At 43.0% G+C, this 20,059-nt stretch overlaps 1 protein-coding gene across 5 annotated transcripts in view; it reads right to left on the bottom strand.

Annotated features, from left to right (window-relative positions):
• Nucleotides 1–20,059, bottom strand: part of FYB1 (FYN binding protein 1) — a 149,455-nt gene that overhangs the window by 82,818 nt on the left and 46,578 nt on the right. For 4 of the 5 annotated variants that reach the window (XM_066378664.1, XM_066378638.1, XM_066378674.1 and 1 more), the window contains exon 2: nt 1,815–2,976. In XM_066378664.1, coding sequence (XP_066234761.1) covers nt 1,815–2,949 — 1,135 coding nt within the window. In that variant the 5' untranslated portion in view covers nt 2,950–2,976. Of the gene's footprint in view, nt 1–1,814; nt 2,977–16,756; nt 16,906–20,059 lie in introns of those variants that run through there. The other variant, XM_066378655.1, reaches the window with a different exon arrangement.

Raw genomic sequence — 20,059 nt, 5'->3', positions numbered from 1 at the left:
CATCTGACACTTTCTTTTTTACTTGCTGGGTTTTTTGTTTTGTTTTGTTTTAGCTAGATGTGATTTCTATTTAAAAAATAAATTTAGGAAAAGTGAATGATTTAAAGGGCTGTTGTTCAGAATTTAATTTTATGAAACACAGTGCTTTTATTTTGACGCCCACCTGAGGTCAGTTCAAATGAAGAAAGGCTGAGTTCTAATTGGTAGAAGAGGTGGATGAAGAGGGAAGGGGTCCACTTTGGAGCATTATACACACCATGGAATCAGAGGCTGAAAGCGGGGTACACTGATGAGAGGATGAGGGTCTACACTGTGTGACGGGGCACCTGAGCAGAGGGAAGGCGTGCCAGGGTGGGGCAAGGCCGAAAAGGGAAAGAGAAGGGCAAGAATCAACCCAATACCAGGCTGTTGTGCTGGGGCTCTCAGAGCCCCACTGCACTGAAATCAAGTGACCACACTGCAGAGCCCGCAAGGCGATGGCGGCAGCACTTGTGAAAACTCACCTGCTAGCATGCGACCAGATACCCGGTTTCCACCACCCAGACCTCGCAGTGGGTGGGAACAAAGATGGAGGATGTGGAAGAGAGCACCCAGGGAATTCTGCCTGACATCAGAACAGCTTGTTTGGCATGAACTAGAGCCATAAAATGGAGCTCATGATAGCAAAATTTAAAATCTGGGGTAGAGAAGAACCAAGAAAGAGAAATAAGAAGGGGCCCAAAAATAACATGTCTGAGTTATATACCAGTTTAATTATTAATCTGTTAATTAGCACTGAAAATATTGATCTTGGGAAGATTACAAAGTGTCAAATATGTCTACGGAGCCAAAAAAAAAAAAAAAAAAAAAAAAGGACAAGAATCTGTATGACTGGAACAGCTTTAATCGGACCAGACACTTGTAAAGAGAAAAATATATCCAGTAGTGAGTGTGATCACTTGTAAATATCTTCCTCCTCCCAGTAGCAACAGTTACACATCATTTGCCTAAAATATCAATCATGTCAGGCATAAGGGGAGTTTCATCATGCAGAGTTACAAATCTTTACCAAGTCACGCAGCATCAAATGCTAGCATGTGCCCTGGTATTGTGGTAACATCTCTGGTAGAAAAGAAACTATTCACCTAGAAGAAGAAGAATATACCCCTTTGTCTGGCTTCGTATCCTAGTCATGTACTACTTGAGGAATCAGAGAAGTTCAGAACATTTTATGCTGAGAACTAGCTAAAAGATAAAACAAAGTGACGTTTCCCAAGAACCCTGTTGCTCTCTTATTTGAGTAGTGGGCTTAGGAAACATGTTGTGGGCATTTACAATCACTTAGAGGAGGGTCTTTGAACGTCTGTACTATTGGCATTTGGGATTGGACGTTTGGCAGCATCCCTGGCCCCTACTTGCTACATGTTGGTAGCACCCTCCTGTTGTAAAAATGACAGGTGCCTCCAGACATTGCCAAATGCCCCCTGGGTGTCAAAATTGCCTTAGAGTTTCGGTCCCCTTTCCATCTAACTCCTTAGTGGTCACTCCAAGTAACACACCGTGGTCTCAGTCAACAGAAATGAAACCAAACTAAGGAAGTCAATGAAACGATTATCATTGAGCAAAACCACTTATCAATCAAATGGATGTGTTTCCCCCACCCCTCAACACCAGCCCTACCTTCTCAGAAAGAATGCTAATGTACAGTTGTCACACCCACAAAAGTACCGGTGAGAGCATCATTCCTTGTTACAAACCTTCCCTCAGAAGCTAAGCTAAAACACCCTCTGCTGTGGAACAAAACATGTTAAACAGAAAACGAGAGAAAAACTTACTGTTTCCAGGGGCAGCTTTGCAGAATTTCATCAGGTCCACATGTGGTGGTCTGCTGGGTTTTGCTGGGGGTGGGCCCAGGACAAGCAAGGAAGGCAGGGGCTTCTGCTTGGGGGTGGCTGAACTCCTGTCACCCTTCTCCTTCTCCTGACCTTGGCCCCAGGGCCCCACCATGCTCACCTTGGAAGGTGTCTTAGGGAATTTGGCAGGTGGGGCCCCAGGGGCCGGCTCCTCCTGGCTCATTCTGCTGAGGAATACGTTCTTAGCAGCATCGATTTTCCTGTCTTCTTTCTTCTCATCAGTAGTTTTGGGGAGGCCTGGGCTTCCTCTGCTTGCAGTGGGTCTCAGGATGACTCCAGGAAAAGGTGAACTTGCTGTCTCGCCTCCATGGTCTTTATTGTCCAAGTTTTCCCTGGCTGGTTTTAAAGGGCTGCTTTTGGACTTGACGCCTTGGGGGGCGAAGGGCCCTCTCTGAGGAGATGCATTCTTGGTGGGGCTGTCGCCTTCGTGCGGGTCATCGAGACTCAGGGATGGCTTCTGGCCAAAAACGGGTTTGGGGAAGAGGGGCTTGGGGTCGTGGTCTTGTGAGGTGGGCACAAACTTGCCTTGCAGCCCAGATAGCTTTGAGAACGCTTGCTTCTGTTCGTGATCCTGGGCTGGAGGAGTAAACCTGGGCTTCAGACCTGGTGGCTTCAAGTCATGGTCTTGGTTGACACCATGGAGTGAAGGTTTGTTCCCAGGAGGCCGGGGAAACCCGGGTTTGGAATCTTCTTTGAGCAGGCTGGTGGGCTTGGGGCCCACAGGTCTCAGAAAGCCTACCTTCCCCTCGGGGTCTCTGGTGGCTGGGACTGCCGGCGATCCGAATCTCTGGGCCACCCCTGTGGGCTTCAGGAATGGGGGCTTGGGCTCTATGTCAGGCTTCTCCTCAGAAAAAGGTTTCACTGCCAAAGGTGGCTTTGGGGACCCGAACTTTGGTACGTTGCTGGGTCCCGCTGGAGGGCTGGCATTTCCTTGGTTGTTGAATAAGTTCTTTTTTGCCTGTACCCCCGAAGGTGAGTTTTGTCCCGGGACTTTGAAGGGCCGGCTGTTGACCGAGACGTCCTCTGTCGGGTTGCCCACTGTGTTAAACTTCGCCATCAGGGACTTCACATCTGCTTTCCCATCCTACAAACACAGGGAACAAAAACTAGCTGAGAACCAGAAGTTTCACTTGCACAGTTTAAAGCACTCTACTTTAAAGGGTTTCCTGGTTTGAGGCCTGCAAGGTCGCTGATTGGGCAGCGAGCTATTGTAACATTTATCTTCCTCTATGGCAAAATAAGTGTGAGAGCTTCTTGGAGGGGGAGGGCCATCAGACATCTACCTTTGGGGGGTTGTCTCAGGCAGGCACGCTTGTTTTTGTTTGTCATAACTTACTGTTTCCCTTTCCTGTCACTGTTTCTCTAGCTCTCGTTGCATTTACTCTTCCCTGGGCATTTCTCTTTTTTTCTTGAACAAAGATGGAAATTTATAACAAAATGACTTCTTCCATATTTTACAGCTGAGCCTCTTCAATAGAAACTGCACTTAAGAAATGAAAGTAAACTCCTAGGTTGCATGCTATACACCACACGGCCATGTTTGGCATCTCTGTGGTTTAGGAGTGTTCGCTCTGGTCAGCTCCACCTCAGGTCGGTCTGTTTGCTCACAGGGAGTCGGGGCAGAAATACCCACTCATTTTATGTGTAAGTAATGAAAGGAGTTTTTCTACTTCCTTATATAATGTAGTGCTGTTGATTCCACTGAAAGCGGACTAGCAGGCAGAGTGCGCTCCCTTCTGGGACTGGTCCTGTCGAGGGGCAGAGTCTGGGGCGCTTGGGGAAGGCGGCAAGGATGCAGAGACTGGCTGGGAGGTCTCACATCCAGACTTCTTGCCTCTCTAGTCTTGTCACCTCTATAATGACATTCGTCACTCCCTCTCAAAAGTCCTGCTACACAGTGTCGGTCCTCCTTGTTGAAGGATGAGGGTATTGCTTAGTACATAAAGCAAGCAGTCACCCTTCTGTGGTACAATCCCATTTAATCTGGTTGAACTCATAGTGTGTTTGGCCTGTCTCTCAAAAGCAATTTCTTCTAGAATATTCTAGTTCTTTTAGAATATTTGAACATCTGAAGCTTTACAAAAATAACCGAAGACACATGTGTGGTCATCACTGTTGCTATTTTCGTGCTTTAAACTTCATCTAGAAAAGGTTTTCTCACTCCCCCTCCCCCCATGGCTCATTGCCACACACCGTGTGCATTTCATCTGTCAGGGCCCCACTTGACGACCACAAAACCAGACCTTGTCGGGTTGGGAAGATCTGCTCCAGCCCCTTAACCCATGTGTCACTGCAGGGACACCTCGGTGTGCTTCCCTTCCAATAGTGAGAACCACCATTTAGTGTGGAAATGCACGTGCTTGATTCTGAACCATGCCTGTACCTGTATGATCCGTTTCAGGCTTTGGGTGGATGGCATTGTCTAACTTCATTTGCCAGGAAAAAAAGTGAGGTTAAAACTGCAAAAAGACATCGTGGGAAGGTCATGAGAACTAGGTTGGAATCCTAGTTTATCTGTTAGGCCTCAGTTGCATCATCTATAAAACAGGTGTCACAACACAGACTTGCCAGAGCTGTCATGCACGTTAGAGAGAGAATTTGTGAAGTGCCTGCCTGGCCCACAGCACGGGCTCACTGAGCTTGACTCGAAGGAACCGCTGAGCTAAAGCCAGCCCAAGGACTCGCTAGATGAAAACTACTATGATGAGAAATGTTGATGAGCATTTTTAACTCACAGCCAGGAACTGAGCACAGGGACATCCAGGGCTCCAAACTCCACACTCTATCTCATTCCACTTTGTGTCCCCACAACACCTGGACCAAGTCTAGGGATTTAGATATTTGGCATTGAGCTGAATACTGTGAATAGCCGTTGTAAAAGAGATGATGCCCTCAGCCGTGCATGTGTGTTTTGGGGTTGGGGGTAAGAAACCTGGGAAGGAGATAAAAACCAGATGAGAGAAACATGTTCCAGCTTGAATTCTGCTTCTTTAACTTACTACCCCATATCTGATTTGCTGAAAACATCTTGTTCTCTACCTTGCCTCCCTTGGCCACTTGGTAAAATTCCCATGATTTCCTCAAATCCTCCATCAGTTCCTGAAAGCAGGGAGGAAGACAGCAACCAGGGAGAGCTGGGATGCTGGGGGCGGGGGGAGGATGGGAGAAGGTAGGTCCCGCCCTGTGCCTCAGGGACATCATGGCTGCAGAGAACCCCAAATGTGAGCACAAGCAGTGTAAAGAAGTATCAATACAAAAATGTGCTCGCCACCTGGCAGAGAGTCTGTCTCTGGGGAAGAATCTTTTATTCTCTCTAGACTTACTCTATATTTTGTAATCACATTCCAGGTCTACAAATTATTCTAGACTTTCTAACAAAGGGACGTATAGCAGAGGGGTTAATAGCATAGACTCAGGAATCATGTCACCTCGCCTTGCATCTTCTAGCTATTTAATCTAGGGCAAGGAAGATCAATTCTCTGGGCCTTAGTCCGCTCACCTCTACCATGGGACTAATAATGCCACATCACAGGGCTGTTAGGAGGAATAAACAAATTAATATTCATAAAGCACATTAAAGGGTTCCTATTTTTATGAAGCAATTCAAGGCGTACAAATCATCCAGAGGTCCCCAAACTTTTTACACAGGGGGCCAGTTCACTGTCCCTCAGACCGTTGGAGGGCCGCCACATACAGTGCTCCTCTCACTGACCACCAATGAAAGAGGTGCCCCTTCTGGGAGTGTGGCGGGGGGGCCGGATAAATGGCCTCAGGGGGCCACATGCGGCCCATGGGCCATAGTTTGGGGACGCCTGACTAGTCCACCTCTTCCACTGTTTTGGTGAGGAACAGAAACCAAAGGATCTAAGTGATATCCTGCTTAGTTACAGCAACTTCACATCTTGAATTTCATGGGGGAAACCCCATGAAACACACTAACCCACTGTCAAACTCTGTGTTCTGGTTTTAATTTAGAAACTATGGAAGTGCTTGACTTGGAATTGAAACTTGTCTCTTAGATGTCAACCCAGACCCAGGAGGTAGGGCAGTGCCATGGTTAATAACACAGGCTCTGGGATTATTGACTTGGGTTCAAACCTTGACTTTGCCACTTACTAGCCATGTGATCTACCCCTCTGGGACTCAGTTTTCTTCATCTATAAAATGTAAATAGCAGTACCTATTTTTCACAGGCTTTGTTTTTCAAAAAAAAAGGATTGAATGAATTAATGTATATAAAGTTTGTGATCAAGAATTGCATGTCTGGCCCTGGCCAGTGGCTCAGTGAATAGAGTGTTGGCTGGGAGTATGGACATCCTGGGTTCGATTCCTAATCAAGGCACACAGGAGAAGTGACCATCTGCTTCTCTCCCCCCTCTCTCTCCCCCTTCTTTCCCTATTCCCCTCCTGTAGCCAGTGGCTCGATTGGTTTGAGTGTGGTCTCAGATGAGGGTTGCATGGTTGGCCTGACTGCATTAGCCTCAGGTGCTAAAAATAGCTTGGTACTCGAGTGTTCGTCCCAGATAGGGTTGCTGGGTAGATCCCGGTGAGAATCTGCCTCGCTATCTCTCTTCCTCTCATCTAAAAAAAAAAAAGCCTGACCGGGTGGTGGCGCAGTGGATAGAGCATCGGACTGGGATGCGGAAGACCCAGGTTTAAGACTCCGAGGTCACCAGCTTGAGCGAGGGCTTATCTGGTTTGAGCAAAAGCTCACCAGCTTGAGCCCAAGGTCACTGGCTCCAGCAAGGGGTTACTTGGTCTGCTGAAGGCCCGCGGTCAAGGCACGTTTGAGAAGGCAATCAGTGAACAATTAAGGTGTTGCAGTGCGCAACGAAAAACTAATAATTGATGCTTCTCATCTCTCCATTCCTGTCTGTCTGTCCCTGTCTATCCCTCTCTCTGACTCTCTCTCTGTCTCTGTAAAAAAAATAAAAAAAAATAAAAATAAAAATAAAAAAAAGGAATTGCATGTCTGCTGTTGTTTATTCTAATTCACTAGATACATAACATCATTTTTCTCCTGGTGATCAAATTGTGAAGTTACAATTGTTAATATTGTGTCCTAATTTTAAATCAATGTGACTGAGACAAGCATACTGCTAAATAACAGTTATTATGTTTGAGTTTAGTTTATGTGCTCTCTGAAACTTTTCACCAGAGATAGGTTAAGAAAGAACAAGTTCTTATGTTGGAGCTGAAGAAATATAGCAACTGCTGAGCTTACTAATATGCTTGGTAAATAAAATAGCCTGAACACTACAACTATTTAGTCCATTATATTGACTGCTTAGCATTAGATGTTGTTTGGTTACTATCCTTGTTAATAAGTTTAGTAGATAAAAAATTTTAACACCCAAACTCACCCTTGATCTTAACAATAATAGCCAGAATTCTTATTCCTTAATGATAATGATAAGAAGTCAAAAATGATTAAAAATTTTTTGATGTTTTTCCACTTTGACTTTATTGTAGGTTGAATATCCATTTCATTTTCTAAGGTTCCTTTTACTTTAAAAGAAATAGGGAGGAGCAATGTATCATTGTATAGTAGAGTGAAAAGTAAGCCTGCTCCAAGCCCTGAACCTCCTAGTCTTCCAGTTCCAGTGGGATTATACATCCTGATTTACCAGTACTCCATGAGTTTATGCCTATTGCTCTGAAATAATAATAGTGCTACCTTTTACTCTCAGAATTGACCGGCTTTAAACAATAAATTACACGGTAAACTCACCCAGTTCCTCACTGGAAGCAACCGCTGTTATCAGTTTCTAATGTATATATCTAAGCTGTGCATACACACACACATCCTATCTGGCCCCACTTTTTGCACAAATGGAAACCTGTGCTTTACACCTGGCTTTTTTCCAGAACTTATATTCAGTTGATACCCACCAGTACAGATAGACTTATGATTAGCAATCATTCTGATTGCTTAATACCTGTGAAATTCCAGTTGTTAAATTTTCAAAATTAACTCTGCTTTTCTTCCCTTGTGAATTGATCTTTATCAGCATATATATTTGCAGAATCTCTTTTTGATAGACTTTATTCCTTTATACTTTGGAACAGTTTTAGATTTACAGAAAAATTGCAAAAGTAAGCCCTAGCCGGTTGATTCAGTGGTAGGGCATCGGCCCAGCGTGTGGAAGTCCCGAGTTCAATTGCCGGTCAGGGCACACAGGAGAAGTGCCCATCTGCTTCTCTATCCTTCCCCCTCTCTTTCCTCTCTCTCTGTCTCTCTCTTCCCTTCCTGCAGGCAAGGCTCCATTGGAGCAAAGTTGGCCCCGGGCACTGAGAACGGCTCCATGGCCTCTGCCTCAGGTACTAGAATGGCTCCGGCCTCAATGGAGCAAAGCCCCAGATGGGCAGAGCATCCCCCCCTGGTGGGCATGCCGGGTGGATCCCAGTCGGGTACATGCGGGAGTCTGTCTGACTGCCTCCTCACTTCTGACTTCAGAAAAATACAAAAAAAAATTTGCAAAGGTAGAGAGTTCTTGTACATTGTACATCCACTTTCCTGTTATTAGCACTTCCTGTTAATTTTCAGAACCTTTTTAACTTTTTATTATGATTTTAAGATTGGGCTTCTACTTAAGCCTAAGAAGAGGTAGCTCACAACCTGGAAGACCTCAGAGTTTAAGGTATTTTAAGTAAAACAAACATTTCATCTGAGATTATTTGGAATTTCTTTTCTGAAGTCATTTGAAGCAATTCACTATTATTTCCATCTATGGACCGATATAATGTTTAACACAAACTATAAACATTGCTCTATAATTACACAGGTGTAATGAACAGAAATGCTCTTGATACAAATAAAATCTCTTTAGTTCTCCCCTATATATTCACTTCCTCAGACTTATATACCTTCCCTGGTATAAACGTACCATGTTCACCACAGCCCCTGGGAAGATCGCTGTTAGCAAATTCATCCTCTGGATTTCTAGTTCACAACTCCAGAATCCAGAAACCTGTTTTTGCTTTCAGCAAACTCCATAAAGACAGTGAACCAAGTACATACCTACATAAAGGCTGAGATGGCATTTAGTATAGACCTTGAGAAAATGTTTCCTTTTATAGCTAACTCATCTATACATGTTCATGTGGAAACTTAAAAATACTCTCTCACCGTTATTGATAACAGGGTTTTAGATATATTTTTACAGTATTCATGCTTTTTCATCTATCTCGAATATTAGACTAATCCAGTGGTTCTCAACCGAGCAGTTTGTTTTTTGTTTTGTTTTGCTTTTTTACAGAGACAAAGTCAGAGAGAGAGATAGATAGGGACAGACAGACAGGAACGGAGAGAGATGAGAAGCATCAATTCTTTGTTGCGGCACCTTAGTTGTTCATTGATTGCTTTCTCATATGTGCCTTGACCATGAGGCTACAGCAGACCGAGTGACCCCTTGCTCAAGCCAGCGACCTTGGATCCAAGCTGGTGAGCTTTACTCAAACCAGATGAGCCCGCTCTCAACCTGGCGACCTCGGGGTCTCGAACCTGGGTCCTCCACACCCCAGTCCGACGCTCTATCCACTGTGCCACTGCCTGGTCAGGCTCAACCGAGCAGTTTTGGCAATGTCTGGAGACGTTGTTGATGAAAATGACCAACAAAAAGATAGCTCTTGGAATCTAGTGGATAGAGACCAGGGATGCTGTTTTTTAGAAATAATATATTGTTTTATTTTTCAACTCCAGTTGACATATCATATTAGTTTCAAATGTACAACATAGTGACTAGCCATTTCATAACTTACAAAGTGTCATCATACCTAGTTATTATAATATTATTGACTATATTGTCTATGCTTTACATCTCCATGGTTATGTTTACAGCTGCCAATTTGCACAGAAATTCTGCTTTGAATTTTTTATAGTAGAGTACACTAACACCTGTAAATAGAAACTAAATAATATGAAAACTACTGCTAGAGATTGTTTTTTAAAGTTTCTTGCCTTTAAAAATCTTGCCTCTGTAAAGTTTTATTTTGTAAAGCACAAAGAAAGAAAACACCCATGGATTATGGATACCTAATGAATTAAAAATAAATCTGAAGCCTGAGTTCACCTCCTTAAGTTGTGTTTGTCACCTTTGTAATTAAAGCCTAAGGAGAAGAGCCCTGGTACCCACCCTCTCAACCATCTGGCATTGCTCACCCAGACTGATAATATCTGACCGATAACTGTCCTGGACCATTCTTGAACTAATAAATGTGGGACTGATTATTTTCAAAAGTGTACTTTTTTTTTTTTCAATAAGAACTCTTTTTTCTTTTTTGAAACATTTATGGGGTTTTGCTAGCTGTGTTTTCAGTTTACAAACTCTAAGACCCTTGAATATATCTTTATCATTTATTTCTAACCACAGCCACCAGACTCTTTTTGAGTTCATTCAAAATTCCCTAGATAAAACCAGTGGGAAAAGAGAAGAAGCTGATTTCATTTGATTGCATGTAATGATTTTAACTCAGAGGAAGAGAGTAAATAACACAGTTTACCCAAATTGGTATTGGTATGTCTCTTTCTCTTTTTTATTTCTTCTTTCTTTCTCTCTCTTTTTCTTTCTTCCTTCCTTCTCTTCCTCCCTCCTTCCCTTCTTCTCTCCTTCCCTCCTTCCCTCCTTTCCTCTCCTCCCTCCCTTCCTCCCTCCCTCCCTCCCTCCCTCCCTCCCTCCCTCCCTCCCTTCCTTTCTCTTTTTCTCTGTCTCTTTCATCATTAATCAAAATTTCTGTGTGCGGGGTATTTATTTATTTATTATGTTGAAATAACATGTCAGTACCTATAACTTATTTGGTCTGAATCATTGGTTCATCTCATGGAACAAAATTAGCTGCTACCACTCCCACCATTGCCCAGAACAAGAGCCCAGGAATAGCAACCTCAGAGGATAACATGAGGCTGCAAGGAGCTGTAGGTGTGAAGAGAAAATGTTCCAGGAAGCAAGCACCCGTCTGGCCCAGGTCATCAGAAATTCTAATAAGGGTGTATGGAACAGGGAAGTCAGGAGGGGAGGGTGCTGGGGGAAGGCTCATGTTGCTCCAACCTGGGATCCACTCAGCCAAGGATTGACCAGAAGCTATAACAAAAAGACTGAGACAATCGGAAGTTTTTCATTAAGCCACATAAGCTTACCATCCTTGAGGTAGGAAAGAAGCTGGTGAAAATTTGTAATAGACTCAAGCAGCTCAGACTTTCATAGAGCAATAATATTCAGCCTGACTGGATTATATTGTCTAGGTTAAAGATAATAACAGCTATTTCCTCACAATCAAGTCTTCTAAACACACACACACACGCACACACACACACACACACACACACACACGCACATGCATCCACACATGCAGAGTGGTAAGTGTCTTTTTCCTCTAAAAAGACTTGATTTTCTGGACCTAGTAAGCCTGGAATAGAGAACTCTTTAGATTTGAAAATAAACTTTTAGAAAACTTTTCATGTTAGCAATTGCATAACATAACTAATTGTGTTTAGTTGTAGAAATAGACTTAATGAAAGTTGGCCGAAATAAAATGCTTGTGGCAAAACCCTTCACAAGATGGTAGATGGCACGTTCCACTCTCCATAATAAACCTGCAGTAACCTCCTTTATCCTTATTAACACTGTCTAAAGATTTACATGCTTAACGTGTGTACTCGTTTCCCCAATGAGAGGTGAAAGCAAGGACTTGGTTTTATCTTTTTCCTTGAAAGAGGACCCCTCTGCCACCACCTACCCACACCAGCATGCCCCGGATGCCTGGCACATTTCTTTTCATAACACCTGTGTAGTAAACATAGTGGTGGATGGACCGACTTGACTTGAATTTCACCGTGCTTGATCACAGAAGTAATAGTTGGAGAAATGACTGCCTAAGTCAAAAATACATGAGTGTATTTTTAAGAGCTCTTTGTCCAACAGAAGCTCTACTCCACGGCGAACCCTCTGTGATGGATTCCAGTTGGCTGGAGAGAGCCCCAGGCCCCTCTTTAAGAGGATGTGGGAACGTGCCTCTCACCACAGATCATGTGGCTGGGGCTGGAGCAGGCTGCTGCAGACTGGGCAAGGGCACAGGTAGGAGGAGCGAGCCGTGGAAGCAGTCGTGTTGGCCCCGATTATGAGAATGCCTGACATTTTTTGTTTTGGTGAGCTGTGAGGGCCGAGCTGGAATGGCAAGCAACTCCAGCAGCCAGCTTGGTGTTCTCAGGTGTGTCACAGGGAGAAAAAACACCTGGCAGAGCGGGATTCCCTGCGAGCTGTGTGGGCGTGGCTTTCCTCCGGAAATGGCCCAAGAGTCTTGGCAGAAAGCTCTTACAGATGTCACTGTGTATTATCCTCCCTTTGTGTGTTATCTCAGGCACCTGTTGCTCTGATCTTGTCCTTGTTCCTTATGGGTTCTCTTTTTTAGGGTAAATTGAAGTAAATTTCAGACAGCAATGGCCCACCTTCCAAAGACCGTCACCTTGAACTCTCAAGGTACATAGATCAATTAGGCTTTTGTGTACCCTCAGTCTTTAAAGACTAAGAACTTGAAAATCACCATCATTATACCAATTGTAACCTTCAAACTTCCCTTCCTGATTATCCTACCAAATAGCTTCTGCACAAATACAATTTGACTTTGTTGTGGCCTCCAATGGCTTACATGTAAATGGCTGAGGAAGTTAAATGTGACTTTGTGTTTCTGAAGTTAGTTCTGCTATAAGTTTTTGACTTCTTTTCTTTTTTTAATTTGTTGATTTGAGTGAGAGAGGAAGGGAGGGAGGGAGTGAAGGAGGGGAGGGAGAGAGAGAGAGAGAGAGAGAGAGGGAGAGAGAAAGAAAAAGAGAGAGAGAGAACGCCAGGAACATCAATCTGAATCTGAATGTGCCCTGCCTGGGGATCAAACCAGCAACCTCTGCACTTTGGGATGATGCTGTCACCAACTGAGCTACCCAGCCAGGGCATCTTTGACTTCTTTGATGCTGATGGAATGGTGATAAGATGTAAATAGTATAGAACAACAAAATAGTCTTGAAACAATTTATTTTTGTAATTCTGTTTTTTATAGTTTTTAAGCAAATTTAGCTTACATTTGCTTAGCGTATCATTTACTTAGCCTGCATTAACTAAGTATAACAAATTGGAGGAAGCCATTTATATTTTGACTATTGAACACGTAGATAATTGCAAATTGTTTTCATAGATATCTTACTAATGGCTCATTTGGATTTTAGGGTACTATTTAAAGTACGTACAACCTAATACAATATAAAACACCTCAAAGAGATCTAAATTTCATTTACTACTTCTTGTGGTCATTCTGTTTTCATATATAAATAGTATGAAGCAGGATAAGAAAACTCACTTTGCTAAAAATATAAAATTTGTAAAGAAATTTATTTTGATGGCAGAGAAAGATACTGTTTGACATAAAAAACAAAATAGAAATATGCTACCTTTTCTTTCTGCCTTCATACCCCTCTGAACTCACATATCTATGTACACACAGAGATGCATAGGTCTGAGCAGTGAGTTTCTTCTCTGTATTTGACAAGAAGTTAGAAACTGAAATTTACTTCCTTAGCGATAATGTTTAGGCCTCAGTTGTGTTTTAGCTCCAGGCCCAGAAAAGCAGCAAAACCAGGTGGGCCACAATGACTAATGACTAACCATTTAGTATGACCTGCCCTGGGACTAACCATTTAAGTATGATCAGACCCTGAAAGGGGGCACCTGGATAAGCTAATGAATATCCTATTAAAATCCTCCCCTAAATTCCCAGTCTTTAAACACCTTCAAAACAAAGGACCCAGTGTGCTCTCCCTCCCTGAGCATGGAGCACACCTTCCCCTCTTCTTCTCCCACAGGCAAGCATCTGCTAGATTCTAAGGGTCCTCACGAGGCTCACAACCAGGGGAGCAACAGGCAGTGGGCTAACCCCCTCAACCATCCCCATGGCCCCCTTTTCTCTGCTCATTTCCCTCCCACAGGTTTCTAGAGAGCCCGGGCACCCTCACCTAGGCTCTCCTGTTGCTGCTTCAATTCTACGCCCTTCCTTGTTTCACTGTCCCCAGCTTTAATAAACTTACTCTTAACATCACCTGGACTCATATTATGAAATTTTTCCTGCACGAAGTCAAGAACCCATATATTACCAGCTGGCCCTAGGTAGACCCCAAGGGCCACGTTCCCTGTCTGGGAACGTTTCATGCATAGAATGGAATATTATTCAGTCTTAAAAGGAAGGAGATTCTGATACATGCTCTACCATGGATGGATGAACCTTGGAGATAAGGTGATGCTAAATGAAATAAGCCAGGCACAAAAGGACAAATTGTATGATTCCACTTATTCGAGGTATCAGATTCCTAGCGACAGAAAGTAAAAAGGTGGGTGCCAGGGACTAAGGGGAGAGGAGTTGGTGTTTAATGGGGATAGGGTTCCAGTTGGGCAGAGAAACCCCAGACCAGCCTCTGGTGGGGAAATGTTCTTTGCTGAGACTTTCCATTGGAGTCTCATTCCTGCCCAGTCATGTACTTGGTTTATTCCCAGTGGCTGATACAGAGATAATTCCAACCTCCACTTCTTATCAGTCAGCAACTATATAAGTAAATGCCTGGACATGCTGGACCCTCAGCTTTAGTAAAAATAAAGACAATTAAAATGGGCCTGAAAGGTGGACCAATTTGAGTTAGAAAGCTTACCTTAGAATCACAGTGTTTGAGAAAGAAAAAAAACCTCTAATCATCTGTAAATTCAAGCTCCTCATTTTACTGAAAAGGAAACAGGGTAAGTGATCTCCCCAAAGTCACCCAGCTACTTAGTGGCAGAACTTGAACCTGGGTCTCCTTGTACATCCACCCGGCTTCCCACTGTCCTGTGCTGCACGACCGGTGGGGTCACAGCTTCTACCGCAACATTCTCGTGAACACTGTCACCAGCAGACGACATGGGGCATTGCCCTCTGTGCTCGGAGCTCGCAGCAGACCACGGTGAAGTTATTGTCATCCCCACTTCATAGATACAGAGACCAAGCATGAGGCAGTTCAGTAATTCACCCAAGACCCACAGCGGGTGAGTAGCAGAGCCCCCATTCAAACTCCCATCTTGAACCTAGAGCCGTAGTCTCAACCACAACCCCTGGGACCACAGCCCAAACCAGGCCAGGGAGCCACCGTCCCCTCCCCCCATTCTTGTTCTTAGAACGTTCGCCCAGAGGTGGCCCCTGCTAACACACTGGACGAATGAAATAGTCTGTCCACTTTTCCTGACCGTTTTTTCTTGTTAACATGGGATACCCATGAAGGAAAGCATGATTTTTAAGGCACTTGCCGACTCAAAAAAGCTTTAAAGCAATCGCCTGCACTTAGCATTCGGACCACTAGGTGTCAGTGTGACTGCCCCATCAGGCAGTGATAACTTTTCAAGGTGTAGAATTTCCCCAGAAAGGAGTTTGATGAACTCTGAATCCAGGGGCCTCTGGGTCTGGGCAGGAGCTAGGGAACATTTGACACCCATTGGCAGTTAAACACGTGGATGGATATAACAAACAAACAACATGGATCTGAGCCTTTAAAATACTTTCCCCAGAGAAATGGAATCCTTCCCAGGATATTTATTTTTAATAGAAGACTAACCTCTCCAGAGCATCCCTTACACACAGCACAATTCCTTTGATATTCATGATCACCTTTAATAGAACATTTTGAAAGGTGTGATTTTACTGGAAAGTAGAACCTCCTCCTCCTCCCCCTCCTCCTCCCCCTTCCCTATCATTTATCATTAATTCTTGGGGCATTAGCATATTTGAAGTTTGAGCCTCCCTTCATATATGGACATATATTGATCTACATAAACCTCTCCTGACAATTCTCAGCATTGGCAGAAAAGCATGGTCATGATTTTGCCTAGTATTCACATACCCATCCGTTTTCCTACCCAGAATAACCTCACTCTGATGACAACATATTTAAAATGGCAAATGTTACCTATCTATTATGACATATTAGCACACACTAAGTGCATATAGTTTTATACTCACAACAGCCTTGCGAGGTTAGTACTATTATTGTCCTCATTAATTTAGAGGAAAAAACTGAGGCACAGAGAGGGTGAATGGTTTGCCTAAAGTCACACAGCTGATAGAAGGCAGAGTAAGAGACTCCTCCTCTTCCTTTAATTACCTGTGAGTTTCATTAAAAAGAGGGTGGTGAAGGCCTTGTGAATTCTTTAGAAGAGGCAGTGATTTATACAAGACGGCTGAGGGCTCTAATCAAGTTCTGGAGTTACTGCTGCTCTGAAATACTCCTGAGAGGATTGGTAGCCCTCTGTGGTCCTCAGTCCTGGTTTCCTAGGATTCCCTCTGAGGCTCTAAGAAAGCAGGATTGATGGCAGTGCAGCCTTCCTTCTACAGTCCGTGTAGAAATTTTGCACGAATCCCCACCCCCTGCCAGATTGTAAAGTCTTGGTGGAAACTGAAATTTACTCCTTCTCATCAGAAGAGCTGCATGGGCACATGCTTGTCAGAGCAGGATGAAGTCAGTTGTCTGTGCCCAGTAGGATTATGGGTCTGGTTTCTGGGCAAGACATCATTTAATCACAGCAGCACCAGAGATTGGAACAGGACTACATGAGAGGCCCTATCCAGTTACAAAACAGCAAATGACATACTTTTATCTGCTTGTCACCCTGCTGGCTACAGTGAGGCCGGGTTTTCATGTCTGCTGCCCACCTCTGCTGCTGTTTGCTAACAGAGTGTGCCTTCTCCCAGTCATTCCCTTGAGCACAGTCTGTGCTGCCAGGATTTGGAGAGGGTGCCTCTTCCTGCTGTAAAAAAAAAAGCTCATATTTAGGTACAAGAGGAAACCTGGGCATAGCTGTTACCTGACTCCGGCAGAATGAGCTGGGGGCAGGGCCTCGTCTAGTGAGTCGTCCTTGGGCCAGGGACTAGGCGCCCCCTCGCTTTGGGCTGTTGGATCTGCTCGGCATAGGGAATCCAAGGACTGTGGCCCTTTCTGACTCCTGGCAGGGGGATGTCTGGGGCAATGGTTGAGTGATCCTCCTCTCCCTCCCCCCTCTAGGCTGACTTAGACAAAAAAACTTCTATTATGCCCTCAGGATATTGAGCAAGAAGGAAGAGAAAGAGGGGAACTAAAAAGTGTCTATTCAGCCTGGACACTTCTGCTGACATTCCCACCAACCATGTGATACTTAAAAGGGCAAAACCAAAACAAGTTTCTCCCGCCTGCCACAGGGCATTCGGGGAGAAACATAGGCCTTTTGCTCTGTAATCTGTTTGCATACTCAGGGCTGTCCTCTGGAATATTCTGAAGAAACTGCAATATTTAAATGAAAATTCAAGTTAAGAGACTATTAGTGGGATTTTAACAAATTGTTGTTGGTAAATTAGCATTCATTCATTCATTCATTCATTCATTCACCAGTCATAAACATTAAGCACCAACCAAATGGATCAAACACTGTGCTGAGACTAGAAAGATGAACGAGACAAAACTCTTCCTCTTTGTGGTTTATAATCTTCTGTCAGTCATGCCAGAGATGGCCACACTCTTCCCTGTACACATTCTTTGTCTATAGTGAGGGTTGGAAAACTATAGTCCACTTGTGAGGGTTGGAAAACTATAGTCCACTTGCCCAATCTGGCTTATGGCTTGTTTTGCACAGCCCCTCAAGCTAAGAATGGTTTTACATTTTTAAAGAGTTGAAAAAGAAGAAGAAGGAGAAAGAGGAGGAGGAGGAGGAGGAGAAGAAAGAAAGAAAGAAAGAAAGAAAGAAAGAAAGAAAGAAAGAAAGAAACCATAAAAAAAGAACAACACATGACCAAGATTGTATGTAGTCTAAAATATTTATTATCTGGCCCTTTGCAGAAGAATTTGGCTAACGCCTGTTCTAAAGTAAGAAAATTCTTGCTGTTTAGCAAGGATAAGACATTTTCTAGCCCTATTGGCCACTAGATGTGGTCATATGACTAACTTTTGGCCAATGGGATCAAAGGAGAAGAGATTTCTGGAGCTGCTGGGCAGAGCTTCCCCTCCCTGTGGGTTGGAATGCTGTGTGGACCTGAGCCATCAGATTCACTGATGACTTAAGGCAATGCTCTAAGAATGGCAGAGCAAGAAGATGGTAGGAGCCTGGGCCCGGCACCAGGGAGTGACTCTACCATCTTTGGATTTTGCTGGATGCTTATAGAGGAAAGGAAGAAAGGAGAAAGAGAAGAAATGTTCACTATTTAAAGTTGGTCTTATGTTTCTTCTTTCCCTCACTAGCTTTCCTGTGGTGCTAAAATAAAACTAAATCCCCCCAAAATCCAAAACTCACCACGCCTTCATGGAATTCATCTCCACTCTTTTTTTCCCTCACCTGGTTAACTCCTAGTCATGCCTGAAGCTTACTGTAGGTACCACTTTCTTCTGAACTCAGCCCCTCAAGAACATGTCAGGCATCCTTCCTCTGGCTTTTGTAGAATCTGTAAATTGTTGGAGACAAGTCTTTCTCTTGCACTAGAACTTGAGTACTTTAAGGGTAGAGTTTGCAGCTTACCTGTCTTTGATGCCAGGCACACTAAAGATGCTTTGTGAATGCTGTTGAATGAATTAGTCTATTAGAGGCAGCTTCCTTGTTTGTGGGGCAGTTGCTTTTGCCCTTTCTTTCTTTCTTTCTTTCTTTCTTTCTTTCTTTCTTTTTTGATGCATTTATCCCAGCAAAAGGTAAGTCCAACAATGTATACCTCTGAGGGGAAGAAGTACATTTTGCTTTCTAAATGGCAGAAGAGAAATGTACACATTTACAAAGATTATATTTTTAAAAATTGAATGTCTTATTTGACTTAGATGCTAGTATTGCTTGTTGATAACATCTAAAAAGGTTTGAAGATGTAATAAAAAGTCATGAAGTGAGTTTTGTCATATAATGATATAAATGGAAGTATAGATACTTTCTCAAGTCTACCTTATTATGTAAAAATAAATACTCATTTTTTTCTATTTTTACAAAATTGTCTCACAAAGAAAAATCATGCACTAATCTATTTTTTATAACAATAACATGATATTGATTAGAATTTCATTTGGTTCTCTCCATGACCCTCTATATTATATTGCTTATAAGTGATAAAGGCAAAAGCATTGTTTTTAGTGTAAGCCTATTTTATATACTCTGGATAGACACAATCAGTTTTCTGAAACAGCAAATTAATGTAAGACTTTTAAGCAGTAGTATTTTTTCCCTCCATGTAGAAGAAAGAATACAAAATATTAGGGCCATATTGTCTTCACATATGATTTTTCTTGAGATGGTGTTAACAAAAGGTGGAGTTGGGAAAAGAATTTCTTGCGTTATATAATACTGGTTGATTATTTGAATAGCTACCTTTCATTAAATTTGTAGTTCCTGACTAAAGCTTTTCATAGATTACAAGGAAACCTGAGCAATAAAATAAAATAATTCAAAGGTTTCTTAAATCAAATATTAGATCTTATATTATATATGCTGAAGAGCCATAGCTAACAGCTCAATGCTTCTAGACAATTTATTAAATGTTCAAAGCTAACCCTGTTCCCCAGGAAAAGCAATTCTAAGCAAATGATGGTCTCAGTGAATAGCTCATTTTTTGTGGACCTGAATACTAGGCTTTTTCTTCCCCATCCTATGTGACACAAGGAACTAAAATACTACAAGAGGAAAATTAGTGAGTTATCTAATGAGGGTGGAGGAAGTCAGCTGACTCAACTCATTACTACAGTATCATTATCTAGTCAGTATATCAGAATTTCTGTGTTTGCAATCTAGGCAAATTCCTTTACTCTCCCTGTCTTATCTCATCTTCCCCTCTACCCCACATTGAGAAATCTCACCCTCTGTCTATCTGGTCAGTATAATTACTATCGGAAGCATGAGCTTGTTTATACCTATGGCTTGTCCATAGGCTTGCTTTTTTTGTTCTCTAAATTAAAATGTACTTATTATTGCTCTTACACTTTAGCAATCATAATACTTATTTCCCCTCAATTAAAAAAATTATGAAGTTCAAATTCAAGTTTGTAAAGGAATAAGTGACATGGAGCCAATAGCCAATCTAGCCACCTGTCAAGAAGAAAGAGTTGAGCTGGTTCTGGGGGCTATGGTAGCTCTGATGCACCATTTAAAGCCTCTAGCGGCCTACTCAGA

This window comes from Saccopteryx leptura, chromosome 1 (assembly GCF_036850995.1).
Source record: "Saccopteryx leptura isolate mSacLep1 chromosome 1, mSacLep1_pri_phased_curated, whole genome shotgun sequence".
NCBI classification, from domain to species: domain Eukaryota; kingdom Metazoa; phylum Chordata; class Mammalia; order Chiroptera; family Emballonuridae; genus Saccopteryx; species Saccopteryx leptura.
The sequence above is the reverse complement of the archived record's forward strand: the minus strand, read 5'-3'. Positions and strand labels throughout refer to the sequence as shown.